Source organism: Aulonocara stuartgranti (assembly GCF_965226115.1).
Source record: "Aulonocara stuartgranti genome assembly, chromosome: 23".
NCBI classification, from domain to species: domain Eukaryota; kingdom Metazoa; phylum Chordata; class Actinopteri; order Cichliformes; family Cichlidae; genus Aulonocara; species Aulonocara stuartgranti.
Genome location: NC_138958.1, coordinates 28,153,677 through 28,168,826, shown reverse-complemented (window position 1 = coordinate 28,168,826; position 15,150 = coordinate 28,153,677). Strand labels below are relative to the sequence as shown.

At 41.3% G+C, this 15,150-nt stretch overlaps 1 protein-coding gene across 7 annotated transcripts in view; it reads left to right on the top strand.

Moving 5' to 3' along the window:
* Positions 1-15,150, top strand: part of LOC309700303 (uncharacterized protein) — a 58,033-nt gene that overhangs the window by 20,886 nt on the left and 21,997 nt on the right. For 4 of the 7 annotated variants that reach the window (XM_082523803.1, XM_082523801.1, XM_082523802.1 and 1 more), the window contains exons 1-2: positions 2,417-2,961; positions 13,428-13,969. In XM_082523803.1, the coding sequence (XP_082379929.1) occupies positions 2,538-2,961; positions 13,428-13,969 (966 nt within the window). In that variant the 5' untranslated portion in view covers positions 2,417-2,537. Of the gene's footprint in view, positions 1-2,416; positions 2,962-3,274; positions 3,424-13,427; positions 13,970-15,150 lie in introns of those variants that run through there. The other 3 variants (XM_082523804.1, XM_082523806.1, XM_082523805.1) reach the window with 3 other exon arrangements.

Here is a 15,150-nt window from a genome sequence, read left to right as displayed (position 1 = left end):
ATATTAGGTGATGTGCATCTCTGTAATGAGAAGGGGTGTGGTCTAATGACATCAACACCCTATATCAGGTGTGCATAATTATTAGGCAACTTCCTTTCCTTTGGCAAAATGGGTCAAAAGAAGGACTTGACAGGCTCAGAAAAGTCAAAAATAGTGAGATATCTTGCAGAGGGATGCAGCAGTCTCAAAATTGCAAAGCTTCTGAAGCGTGATCATTGGACAATCAAGCGTTTCATTCAAAATAGTCAACAGGGTCGCAAGAAGCGTGTGGAAAAACCAAGGCGCAAAATAACTGCCCATGAACTGAGAAAAGTCAAGCGTGCAGCTGCCAAGATGCCACTTGCCACCAGTTTGGCCATATTTCAGAGCTGCAACATCACTGGAGTGCCCAAAAGCACAAGGTGTGGAATACTCAGAGACATGGCCAAGGTAAGAAAGGCTGAAAGACGACCACCACTAAACAAGACACACAAGCTGAAACGTCAAGACTGGGCCAAGAAATATCTCAAGACTGATTTTTCTAAGGTTTTATGGACTGATGAAATGAGAGTGAGTCTTGATGGGCCAGATGGATGGGCCCGTGGCTGGATTGGTAAAGGGCAGAGAGCTCCAGTCCGACTCAGACGCCAGCAAGGTGGAGGTGGAGTACTGGTTTGGGCTGGTATCATCAAAGATGAGCTTGTGGGGCCTTTTTGGGTTGAGGATGGAGTCAAGCTCAACTCCCAGTCCTACTGCCAGTTTCTGGAAGACACCTTCTTCAAGCAGTGGTACAGGAAGAAGTCTGCATCCTTCAAGAAAAACATGATTTTCATGCAGGACAATGCTCCATCACACGCGTCCAAGTACTCCACAGCGTGGCTGGCAAGAAAGGGTATAAAAGAAGAAAAACTAATGACATGGCCTCCTTGTTCACCTGATCTGAACCCCATTGAGAACCTGTGGTCCATCATCAAATGTGAGATTTACAAGGAGGGAAAACAGTACACCTCTCTGAACAGTGTCTGGGAGGCTGTGGTTGCTGCTGCACGCAATGTTGATGGTGAACAGATCAAAACACTGACAGAATCCATGGATGGCAGGCTTTTGAGTGTCCTTGCAAAGAAAGGTGGCTATATTGGTCACTGATTTGTTTTTGTTTTGTTTTTGAAGGTCAGAAATGTATATTTGTGAATGTGGAGATGTTATATTGGTTTCACTGGTAAAAATAAATAATTGAAATGGGTATATATTTGTTTTTTGTTAAGTTGCCTAATAATTATGCACAGTAATAGTCACCTGCACACACAGATATCCCCCTAAAATAGCTAAAACTAAAAACTACTTCCAAAAACATTCAGCTTTGATATTAATGAGTTTTTTGGGTTCATTGAAAACATGGTTGTTGTTCAATAATAAAATTATTCCTCAAAAATACAACTTGCCTAATAATTCTGCACTCCCTGTACAGTATCTTTAAGCATTGATGGCGCCCAGGTGTTCAAACTGCCAATCCCACAGGCACTGATCCTCCTCCACACCTTCAGAGATTCAGGCTTTTGAACTGAGCGTTGATAACCGATTTTAAACACAGGTTTTGGAGAGTGATGTACTCAATCATCTGAGCTGTTGCTAAGTAACCCAATTAGCTGCACAATGTTCCTGCAATGGTTTCTTTTTAGTACCACTCACTTTTGTCCACTGTAAATATTTCATGTTTTCTGTGTACTATTGTGAATGAAATATAGCTTAAAGAGATTTGGAAATAATTGCACAGTGACCCAGCTGTTTTTCAAGAGTCGTACATATTTTGAAAGGATTTTTGGCATCTCGGCTGCTGGAAATGACTTTAGGAGTCATTTGTTTGCTCTGAAGACACAGTTTAGTTTTCTGCAGCTGCTTAGAGTTACCATTCTTGTGCCTATGTGGTAAAAAACCAACATAAAGCCTGCAACCAGTTAGTGTAGTTTTGCGTAAAGACTCGAAGCAGCATGAAACAGCGAGCCTCGTCCTTCTAAAAATTTAAAAATAGAATTAGTAGGATCTCTGCTTAAGTTTATTAACGTAACCTGTCATTATGCTTTATTAAATTGTGGTTAAATAATTGTTGCCTATAAAGTAATATTTAATATTTTCTTTGGTTAATTTACTTATTTACTTTTATTCAGTCCTGCTCACCAATAAAATGAGCTTTTCCTTTAGAGTATGAACTAAACCTTTTCTTTATGATCTGCAGTGCGTTTATGAAAACTCCATATTTCTGCAGAGGACTCATCTGTCTAGGCCGGGTGTGCCTATGTGGTAAAAAGCATGCCTGTATGCTTTCTAAGGAGACCCACAGGAGTCACGCAGGGGAGGAGTTTTAGTTTGAGGCCTTTTTTTTTTTTTTTTGGAGGAGTTTGCACTGGGAGCTCAGTGGGGAGGGTCCCAGAGTAGTTTTTATGCCTCTGCTTTCATTCACTGGTTGCTCAGTGGCCCTTGATCAGCCTCGATTTAACTGCTGCCCGTCTGGCTAACAGGTGGTGCTTTGAGGAATCAGCGCTGTTGCAACAGCCAGCACCATGTGGAGGAGGCTCCAGACTGCAGCGCTGCTCCTCATCCTCTGCTCCGGGAGCTTGGAGGCCTGGTTCTGGAGAACCACGGATGAAGAAACAAAGACAGAAGCGGTTACGTTTGATGCTACCACTTTAACCACTCACACTGTAGCAATGATCACCAGTACAAAGCAGGTGGAGGAAGGTGCTACTACTACTACTACCAGCAGTGTAATGATGGAGGAGGAAGGTTCTACTAAGACTGCCGCTGGTGCAAAGATGGAGGAAGAAGAGGAGGATGACAACTTGTCCGGGGTCGGGGAAGAAATCATCAACGTGGCCACAGGCATCCGTAAGTTTGTCGAGGCGTGGGATGCGACCACGACCACCTGGACTGTTAGTGCCGGCCTGACGGAGAAGACGGAGAAGTCTGACGTGACGATGAAGCCAGGCAGGTTCTTGGGGGAGAGGGTGGAGGAAGGGTCTGGGGGTGGGGAAGGGGATGGATTTGAGTCAGACGTGACAATTAGAGGTGGCGTTTCTAAATTGAATGGCCCACCCTGTCTCCCCGCGCCCTCTGATTGGCCCGTTTGCAGACAGCCACGCCTTTTCTCGTTGCCCAACTTTTTCAACCACACCTCAGTGGAGGAGGCGGGGGCGGTCCTACAGGAGTGGGCTTGGCTCACAAAAGCAGAATGTCACCACAGCGCAGAGCTATTCCTCTGCCTCCTCCTGACTCCCAGGTGTCCATCCCCCGTCTCTAACCTGCCCTGCCGCAGCTTCTGCCACACACTGCAAGACAGCTGCTGGGCGTTCCTGGAAAACGGGCGTCTCCCAGTGGAGTGTGACCTCCTGCCTGAAAGAGCTCATGAGCCCGGGCGTCCGGTGTGCATGTCAGTTAGTAACTGGAAAGGTAACCGCGGCGGGTTAGAATGTATCCTGTGTGACGATACATTTTGAATCCGGAGCGTCTATGTGTGTTTGTTTTGGTGTCCAGCTGCATCATTGTCTTTGCCCATCACATGATTCGCTTTAAACGTGATGCATGTTTTTACCACTTTAATTTGATCATATAGAGCCCATAAAGTACTCTGGCTCATGTGACTACAGGTGCTATACATTACAGTTTCACATATATTTGACCTCCTACCATGAAACCACTGGTGGGTTTGTTTTATTAGAGGAAGATAATGACCCTCACATTTACTGGGGCTCCGGCTAATGATAATTTTTTTATTATTTTGTTGCTTGTAAGAAATTTCAATTTTCCAAATCACAGGATAAAATTATTAAATGTCTTTTTTTTTTAATCCAGAACCCCAAATATATGAATTATTATAATCTAAGGCTGTAAATTCACAAGTTTTAGAAACAATCATCATCACTTTTGAAAAAATCTGGGATCAAATTACTGAAGTATAGTTAATAAAGTATTCTGTTTTGGATATTGTCACAATTAATGCACAAGAGCATTCATCATCTTTTAAAAAAATAAAAATCTGTTATATTCTTGTGCCTACATTACCCATAATGCAACATCAGTTTGTTTTAGAAGATCAGGTGTAGTAAGTAGCAACTATGTAGCTCACAGGCTCAAGCAGGGTTCAGTTCAGGCTTCACAGTCTTCACACGCCTCTTTCTGAGGTCACAAAGGGCTTTAGTCAACTTTCTTACATCCAGATTCTTATCAAAGTAAACTTTAAGTGCAGTTCCATTTGATCAGCAGTATATCAAAAATGAATGAAGGCATCATATTCACTGTAATAAATATCGAAATTCTGTTATACAGAGGACCCAGAGTACCAAAAAAAAGTTTTATCATATGATCAACTATTTGGCGGTTAGGTAATCAAGTTTGGTATGTGAGATGCTAATGTTTTTGGTATATTTTATATTTATCCAAAAACACCCCAAAACATATCTAAATGTAAATTGTAATAATTAATTATTAACCCTTTAAGACCTACCATAGAACCAAGTCCACCAGAGTTATCTTTACATTTTTACATGCGGTAGTGCCATTTTTGGGAGCATTTCAAGTTGCTATACATCAATACAACCATTATAGCCCAAACTTTAATAATATGTATGCATTAAGTGCATAATAACTACACAAATTGCAAAAAAGTGCAGTAAACTACAAAAAAATTGAAAATCTTTTTTCTTTTTTTTTTCTTTTTTTTCACATATATTTCTAGTTAGCAAAATTTAAGATGGCTTGTCTCTCAAAACTGTAAACACAAAAAAGTTGCACAAAAAAGTTTCCAACAACAGGAAATTTATTTTGAGTGTCTTCATAGCTTTATTTTTGAGATACACCAATGTTTATATACTGCAAGAAAAACGAAGAAAAAATATTATAATGCAAATTTGCCAAAAAACAGCATGTGCATCAAAATAAACTGTTTCCAGCAGTGCAATTTGAGTTCTAAGCATCCCAGAAACTATAAATAAAAGCATAAACTCAAACATGACTTTTAAAAACACCAGTGTAGGCTTATAAGGCCCCGAAAGTAAAAAAACTACATTTCTGCGAAAATGACGTCACTTCCGGTTTCAGGCAGGTAATGGCGGACATGCAATAGTTCGCGCTGACGTCTGTTCCAACATAGGAAGTGTTATGAATAGCTGATCAGATCAGCAAAGCATGTTTCTGGAATATTATGTTTTTGTTGCTGCAAGTGCTTTTTATGCAATTTTTGCAAAGCTATATGTGGAAGGAAACCGTGACCTAGGACAAGCTGATGGCATAAGATATAAGTACAACTCCTCCAGTTTCAAAGGTTTTTTTGCAGTTTGCAAAGAAAATTATTGCGCTAGCTTACGTGGTTCCAGTTCTACAGGGATTTAAAAATAGTTACGCAAAACGGAGCGTGCCCGCTCCGACCAGTTTTAAAGGGTTAATATACTGGTAAAAATCAACTGAGAAACTACCAACACACATAAGTTATGTATACACTGTCATATAGCTGACACGTGTTGCCTACATAATTTAAAAATATAGATGATTATCTTTATTTTTCATTTTCTAATTTTTAATGTATTATTTTATTTAGGCGGTTTTGGTCCTCTGTATTTTAAAGTCAGAAAAAAGCTTGCAATTTGGAAGATGGGTTTGATTAATGTTAAATACACACTTTTTGTAAATCAATGGTCAAAACATGCAAAAACATTGATGTTGGAACTGCTGAAGTTGCTGTGGTGTCACTTTCTCCCCTGACGCATGATAAAACACCTGAGTTCACGCCGTTGTCGCCAGGCTGCACGCAGCAGTTCATGTTGTTGTCTTGTCTCCTGCAAACGAGGCATTTTTAATGTGTAGAGTCAGTAGCAGTCAGCAGCAGCATGCCTGCTAGTTGTTTGATGGTAGCTGCATCTTTTTTATGACACTTAAATCTATTCTGGTCATGTTAGATGTTTATACTGTAAACTAGAAATCATATATACATTAGGTTAGAAACTTTTGCAGTGAAACCCTGACAAATATATCAGAGGCTCTTGTTCAGCCTTTTAATGCCTTAATAAATTTAACAGCACACGTCATTGGCTGGACATTCCTGGGGTTTTTTAAATTAAAACTTTGACCTCTGCCACATGAAAACCTTCTTCATCGTGTGTTTCCCACGAGAATGCTTACTGCAAATGTTTGAATGACCTTTACAACAACTTGTGGCTTTAAAACACCAACACAGCTATGTTTCACCCCACAGCAGACTCCTGAATCTGCACTGCAGTACGTTTTGGAGACTTTGGTGTATGCATGCAGCCAAGCTTTTGCACTGTTTTTGCTCGGGGTGTACGGGTTATAACACGTCCCTGTGGTTGTCAGTCAAACTGTTTATTGCCTGTGATTTTCCAAACACCTGCACAAGGGATGACAAAAGGGTTAAGGGAGCCTACATTTGATCAAAAACACTCAGTATACGCTCTCAGTCGTGATGTTGTCTTTACATTTAGATGTAGGTTGGTTTCTCACAGTAGGCAGTAATCATTCTATTCCTCCCATCACATCCTACTCCTGCATGCCAGCCACGCTTTTCTGTCTCGAGTTATCGTGTCATCATTTCTACTCAGCTGGTGTGTTATGTAGGTTTACAGATGGATGGCGTTTTATAGTTTTCCAGATGGAGAGGAAACAATCAGGCTATCTGTGGTGGCAGTGGCGGTGGAAGTGGGGAGAAGCTTGTGGAAGGTATTTTTGATAACCGCTGTGGGTGGGAAAATGGTCTGCTCCGAGAGATTGAGTGTGACGATTGTGCGGTCGGTTTGGGTGAAAGGGCGGCGGTCTTGCGGTCGGTAACAAGAGAGCGTTGTGATGGGATGAGACGGGGAGGCTTGCAGTCTCTGCCAGGAGGGCAGAGGGCACGACAGTCACCCACCCTTTCACCCAGTCACACTTGATGGAATGCAGTCGAGTGTTTGGGACACCATTAGAAGATGAGCAGAGATTCAAAATGAGGCACAAGTATAAGAAAGCCTTTTATGTGAGTGGGGAAATACTGGGTCTTCAACTTGGAAGCAATTTAAATGCATTTTGGACCATTTATGTGTCATTTATAGTGTCTCAAACAGACACTGAGTCACTTCCATTTGTTTAAAGTTTTTCCAGCTGATGCTGAGGTTCAAGAGGCCACGCCCACCCTGGAGGGCCTCTGGGTTCTCCTGCTGCATGGTTAGTGCTCAGTTAGGACTCAGGTATAAAAAAAAGAGACGGCAGTTTAATGAGCTGGTTGTGAGCTGCTTGTTTATCATTATTTCTCATTTGCTGCTGATTGGTTCCCTTATTAGTTCCTAAAAAAACACAGACTGTGAAAGCAAGGTTGTCAGCCTGTCTTCAGCCCATAAAAATAAAAAGTAGTGCCACCAGCAGCCCAAGCTTTAAGCTTTCAACATCACTGAAAAGCAAAGCAAAAAACTTTTAAGTGGCCTGAAAGATCAGTCTTTGCTATTTGCTTTCACGCTGTTGGCGACCAGCTGAAGAATACAACAAATTGACAGATGACTTGGCAGTAAATACATTAGAGAAAGGGTGTCAAACATAAGGCCCGGGGGTCAAAATCGTCCCGGCAAAGACTCCCCTCATGTAATTAACCATTAAATGACAGATAATGCATAAAAATGTTTTGAACTTTTTTTTTTATTTTTATATTAACAAAAAAACCTTGGAGTGTTGGAGCCTGTTAGAGAAGGAAACTGGAAACAGTCTGCAGGTAACTGTTAGAAGCAACAAGCTCTCAAAAACGTATTAGAGCAGTTTGCTTTATCAAATTATATTTTCTCAGTTTTCATATCTGTTTTGTAATAATTCCCTAGCTTTGCCTTCCAGCACAGTGTTTTTCTGCACTTTTTCCTCTTTTTAAAAGTCAGATTTGGTGCTTTTACTGAATCCAGTTTTCAGTACATTCATTCTGTGAGTAATTAATTTTTGCCCTACTTCATGCATGTAACACATGTATCACGACAGCAACGGTTAAGGTTTGACCCTGTAGCAGATTGGAGAGTAAGAGAGCTAGCACAGACTTAAAATATAAAAACTGGGCTTTAGACACGTTGAAATATGGTCCTGTTAGCAAAACGGATGATGAAATAAATCATGCATTTCGACATGTGCTGCAGGCTAAATTTATGAACCAGTGCTACCTGTCACCGTTCATACTTCTCAAATTCTTCACATAGACAAATTTGTTTTGGAGGGCAGCCAAAAACCCGAGCTTTTCAGCTCTTCTGCCTCTTCGAGGAGCAAGATGTGAACAAAAAGAAGAATCCAGCTGATGTCATCTGAGCTGCACCGATCCCCCCTCAATCAACTTTAATTGGCGCTGGGCTCTGGGCTCATTCAGACGTGGATTAGAGTCTGAGCGGGGATCAGAGGCTGGGTGAAGGTGTCACAGGCTCCATTTGAAGTGTTAACTGATGCCACAGACGAGACTCAGTGCAATTAACAGCCCGAGTCTCAGGCCAGCTGTGTGAATGAAGTGTTTGTTGTGTTTTACGATAAAGAGTCCTGGATTTTATTCTTACCCACATCCTCAATTCTCCAAATCAAGACCTGCAGATTTCTGCTGCAGATATATTAAGATCTGCTTTGGGAATACCAGGACAATGGCATAATATTCCTCATGCAAAACACTGAAATTACTGAAATTGTTCAGACACAGTAGATGCTTTGGTGTAGTTATTGAAGGCAGATTGAGTTGCTTTTGCAAGTAAAGGACATTTCAGGTCAAGCAGAAGAATGAGGGTGTAGTTTCCTACATTTTTCTCTATTTTAGGCCACTTTAACCATCACATGCTTGCATTACTTTGCCCGTTGTACTTTGTAATTTAAGCACACAGTGTGGTTACATTGACTGCAGTAACACTCAGGCTTAGGCGCAGATTTTACAGGATAGTATAAACTCTTCTTATGCTCCCCCTCCAGGATGAGGGAAGGTCTCTGCACTGCTAACCCTCTGGAGGAGTTCATTAGTTGCACTGTGACATTTCTGCATGTTTTAACTGCCGCGTTGAGTCAGTTCGGGCTGCTGGCCCGTCCACTTTGTCCCATTAACAGTCCCTCATGGTCCATTTTCCCATGGACAGTTGCCGTGCATTTCCTCCCTCCCGCCCTCTGTCTGTCCATCTGTCAGTCCATGCCTCTTCTCATTGCCTGTGTCTTTTTCTTCACACGCTAAAACAGGCAGGGGTCGGATTTCTCTGGAGTTACATGTTAGAAAATACACACATGGCACCCCAGTAATCCCCTGTAACTGAGAACATGAGGTCATTAAGGCCGCGAAACACTGATGTGGGCTGTTCTTGCATACAATGGGGACTGTTAGCGTGAAGAAAGGAGGTCAGAAATGAGCTTTCTGTGATTGGTTTCAACAAAAAAAAATCAGTATTTCATTATTCGACGGTGTCCCATGCAGAGATCTGAGCTGATGTCTTAAGAGCATAAAAAACAATTTGAACAGCTTAACGTGAGGAGTTCCTTCATGAACATAATTTACTGTCCAATTTGCAACAGTTCTGCTCATTGCACACGCCAAATTTCTGTGGTTTTAGCTTTGTTTGTTTGTCATTATAACTTATATAAAATAGGCGGGGTTTCACTTCCTTAAATGCACAAATCAAAATGTAGCAACATTTGGATCAAACTTTGTTTTTTTCTTTGCCAATCCAATGAAACTGCATTTTTTTCATGTTTTTGATCAACTCAAAGTTACGTTTTATATATATTATGACAAACACCATTCACTTAGCACACCTTAAACACACTAAGGTGTGCTAAGTGGCATAGATTCAAGAAGGTTCTGGAAACATTCCTCACAGATTTTGGTCCATATGGACATGTGCTGCATGTCAAAGTGCCACGGACACATGATCACATCCACAATGGAAAATCTTCTGTTCCACTACATTCCGAAAGTTGCTCTATTGGACTAAAATCTGGTGACTGTGGAGGCCGTTTGAGTACAGTGAACTTATTGCCATGTTCAAGAAACCAGTTTGAGATGATCTGAGCTTTGTGACATGGCGTGCTATCCTCAGAAGATGGTACACTGTGGTCATAAAGTGATGGACATGGTCAGTAACAACACTCCGGTAGGCTGTGGTGTTTAAACAATGCTCAGCTGGTACTAAGGAGCCCACAGTGTGCCAAGGCAATATCCCTCATATTATCACACCAACAGCAGCCTGAACTGTTGATATAAGGCAGTATGGAGCCATGCTTTCATATCGTTTGAGCCAACTTCTCACCCTCCTATTAGACGTTGCTGCAAAACTCAGACAGGCAATGACTTTCCAATCTTCTGTTGTCTGGTTTTGGTGAGTCAGTGTGAATTGTAGCCTGAGTTTCCTGCTCTTAGTGGTCTTCTGCTGCTGTAGTCCATCTGCTTCAAGACTGGACATGTTGTGCATTCAGAGATGCTCTTCTGCATTGCTTGGTTGTAACGGTTAATGTTGCCTTCACATTTTTTACCCAGACAACTGCCACTCAGTGTGGATCAGCAGTTTCTGAAATAGTCTCAAATGAATAACCGTGTCACATACAGAGTCACTTAAAATCACCTTGCATCATCATTCTGATGCTCAGTTTCAACTTCAGCAGGTAGTCTTGACCATGTCTACATGCCTAAATGCATCGAGATGTTGTCGTGTGAGCAGTTGATCAGGTGTACCTAATAAAGTGTATAATAAGGATAATTCTGGGCATATATGATAACTATTCCGTTATTAAATGGAAAAACAAATACTAAAGTTGGGGAAGAAAGACACTGGAGATAAATGCTGTGCAGGTTATTTTATCCTCTTGATGCTATGACATATAAAACAAAGTTTAACATTCTTCCAGTGCAAATTTATGCCTGTAGAATTTAATGAACATGTCTTACACATGGAGACTCCTTTCCCTCAGCTCAGCTCTTAGTATTGAAACTATGTCAAACTGCACTGTCCCTTTTTAATAAGTAATTAAATATATCTATTGCTTTATACATAATATTTTGTGCTTTATGAAATCAAAACATGTTTAAAAGTTTTTTACAATGTCTGAAGAGGTAAAACAATATAAAATCCTGCCAGGAAAAACTCTAAAAATAAGCATGTTTCTTATTCCCTGCATTCTCACAGGAAAGAAACAGAAATAAATTAAAAGCCTGAGACTAGATTGCAGCCCAGATAAAGAAATTAGAAAACTTTGCGTAATTGTTATGTAATGGTCTTGTAACCACAGTGCTAATGGCTTGCTGGCAGACATTAGCCTCCCTCATGGGAGACTTCGCTGTTACTGGGCTGTAGAGTTGGGTTAGTGGGAGAACTGTGGTAAAACCAGACAGCTTCCAGATGTGAACATGTATGGAATTAGAGTAGGGGCCTCCCTTGAGAAATTCATTTTCAGTCTACCATTTTTGATTAACTGTAAGTTCACATTTATGCTGTCGTTTGTCATTTTCTGAAACTGCATAAATATATACCACTATATGGTTTAGCTCACACAACAGCTGCAGCAGCTGTGCTGCCTTGAGAAGAACCAATAGCAGGTGCCTTCACTGAGAAGCCCTCCACCCTGCCGATCTCAAGCTCCAGTTGGATCAAATCCTATAATCCCAGAGGAGCCAGGTTTCTTGTAGCTGCTGCGCAGGTCGAGAGAGTTTACAGGCTGACAGCAGTTAGTTATGATCTGGTTGTCCTGTTACTATCCATGACAGCAGCATAAGCAGGTGGAAGGCAAACAAACCCCCCAAAGGGAAAAATAAGGTGGCTTAAATGGCATTAAATATTGACCACACGTGAACATATAAAATTCCCATCACTAAGAAATGTGGGAGACCCCCACTACTGATGACCTCTGTACGCCTTTAATGCACAGATTGCACTTGTGCAATGGCAAGCCTCAAACCCTATCCTGGTCAAAAAAAATGCTGCTTCTCCCCTGTGAGGCTGATTTATGAGAATCTGCTGCTTCTCATTTCCCTTTTGGGCTATTTTAGTCTGTGGGAATTGAAACTCAAGCAGTTTTTCCACTAATGTGCCCCACTATTGAAGTCTCAGAGTGTGTCCTATGCCTTGTAGCCATGTTTTTTTTTGGGAAAGTTTTGTTCTTAAATCACCCTCATTGCTGAATTTGGGATCTGTGGTTTTAGCATGTGACCTGCAGTGTCAGTGCACTTTTCAGTTTGTTGTTCCAGACATGGGATCTTCAAGGGTCACTTCAGTTAGCAGCTACTTTTGCAGCAGACTCGTAACTCTATGAATCTTGCAGTGAAAAGCACTTGTGAAATTTATGCCTCCTCACCCAGTAAAATCCAGTGTTAGAAAACATTCAAACACCTTTAACGTGCCACAAGTATTTGAGTTTGCCCACTTTTAGCATTTAAAAATGGGCAACTGTGTAAAAAATGACTAGAATAACTTTACAATAACTTTTTTTAAGTCCTTGAATTTAATCTGAATCACATCTTGATTATTTGATTTACTTTAGTGTGGTGGTGTACAGAAGCAAAATTGCAAAACAAGTTGCCATTGTCCAAAAACCTGATTGTATACATTGGTTTAAGACCAAAGCTGACACACTCAGGAAATAACCAACAAGAACTAGTGAAAAACGGTGTCAAGTAAGTGTAAGGAAAAGCTTTCATTTTGAAAGTAAAGGGTTTCCTTTTCTGTCTTTATAGTTTAACTACTGCTTAGTAGTAGTAGTAGTAGCTGAGTGTTTTCAAACAAGCTGGTCTTATCTATGCAAGCTAGCAAACTGTGGCTGTTTGCTAGCAACCAAAGCAATCGCAAAGACTTTTTCAGTGCAGCACCATGTACCTCTGTGCAACCAATTTCACCTAGCACCTGCTATCAGCCTGTCAGGGAATACACATTTTCTCTAGTTCCATCAGATTCAGCAGATGTTTACATGTTTATGTAATAGCCTTTTATAATGGACACAGTAAACATGCTATGCTAGTGGCAGCTTTGAGGAGCACAGCTCGTTAGGTTGAGGTTTTTTTGCCCTCGCCATCTTGCTGTCTTGAAACACGACGCTGCTTGGGATGACTATAGGTCATTTTATTGGCCTTTACAAAGGATGCAGGTTAAAATGACTTTCCAGTGGTTTCACTTTGTAGACCAAGAGGCTACATCTATACGTCTTATAAACCCTTCAACGTGTAATTCTACTGCACAAAGATAATACTGCATCAGTACTATCGGTTCAGTCCCACATATGAGAGTGTAATACTAATTACACTGGCTGGTTTGTGAGTTTTTATGTACATTTTTCTTCTTATGAAGGATTTTTACTTGTTACTCAACAACATAAATGTCACCCAACTGATATAAACCATTGAAAACATTTTTTTTCAATGGTTGGCAACTGAAAGTCAATTTTCTCTTTTATTTGTGTGCACTAAGTTTTAACTTCCTGTCTCCTCCCTCTCACAGAAGTGAGCGGCATCTCTTTACTCCAGCTGATTGGAGAACCTCCACTAGAAGAGTTCACCACCACCTATGGGCCAAATGGGGAGCCTGCCTATCGGTTCACTCCTTCGGTGGTCCCGGGCCAGCGAGCCCTGGTCCATGTCCCCAGCCCTTTCTACCGCCACTTCTCCCTCCTCTTCCATGTCAAGCCCTCCACTCCTGCCGCCTCCATCCTTTTCTCCATCACAGATGCCACCCAGAAGCTCATGTATGTTGCTGTCAAGCTCAGCGCGGTGAAGGCTGGCCGTCAGAAGGTTCAGTTTTTCTACACCGAGCCCGACTCTGAGGCTTCGTACGAGGCTGCCAGCTTTGAGGTGCCGAGCATGGTGGACACCTGGAGTCGCTTCTCGCTGTCAGTCATGGAGGAGCAGGTGGCCTTCTACCATGGCTGCGACTCTGAGCCACAGGTGGTGAAGTTTGAGCGCTCGCCGGATCCCATGGATCTCGACCCTGCATCAGTACTCTTTGTGGGTCACGCGGGAAGAGCTGACAATGGCAAGTTCCTGGTAAGTGGATCCACAGATTTGATGTTCCTTGGTGATTGCCAGATGATAACCAACCTGTAGGCCTTTGTGGCTGGGACTTCAGCAATCATTTACTTTGGGACTGCCAGCAACCAGTCCAGAAATATTCATCTTTCCGTCTTGGCTTTTGGTTGTTAGATGCTCACTGACCGGTCCCTGGGCCTGTGTGACTGGGCCTTATTCCCCTGATCCCACACCGTCACCATGATTCTGTCATGTCAAAAATGGCAGCCAAGTTAACATCACATGGTTAATGGTCACATGTCTCAAAAATCTTAGTGGGTTGAGTAGTAATAATGACAACATCATATTTTTTAAAGGTTACATGAAGTCCAAAAATGCATGAAGAAGATTTCAAGTATTTGAAAGTTTTAACTGATGCTGCTCTTACTCAGGTCTGCTTTGAAACACAGCTGATAGATTCTTAACATGGTTTTTACTGAACGCTGCTTAGTGATTAAAAGAAATAAGTAATAACAATAAAACAGTATCTGTATGTGTTACTTTGTAGCTCATGCAGTTTTAGCATGATTATTAATTTTGTTCATTGGGTATAAAAGACTAGAGGGTGACTCATCCAAGCTGCGGCTTAGCCTGCCTACAGCGGCTCATCTTGTTTGTAGATTGGACTGGATCACTTTACCTGATCCTGTGAGTGGAAGTATTGACCTACAGTCATCCATTTACCCTGCAAAATCCACTCCTGGAAAATGACTTTTGCATTTCCTCAAAGCTTTTGAGAAGAGCAAGTTGTAAATTAAAAAATGAGCCAGGTCAAAGGTCACCAGTGACCATTATTCTTTTGGAAGGATCCTTTCAGCAGAACTTGGTTGACAAAAATTGCATTTTTAAGATTTCAAAATAATTCATATACAGTTACACGTACATTTACATATATGCTGCAGACAGGAAATGCTCATGGCTAATTCAGCATACTTTCAGTTGCTCCAACACACAAATAAATGTGCTAAAATAAAGACGCCAGAAAAGATTTCTTCTTTATGTGTTGAGGATTTGATCACTATCAATATTTAGGAAATATGAAAGTTTAACGCATTAAGAATTGGACAAACCAACATGATGGCACTCATCTCAGTAATAAGCATAAAGCTACAGCAATGCTATAAAACGGGAAAGAGAAATTATCACTTTTAAACAGTTTT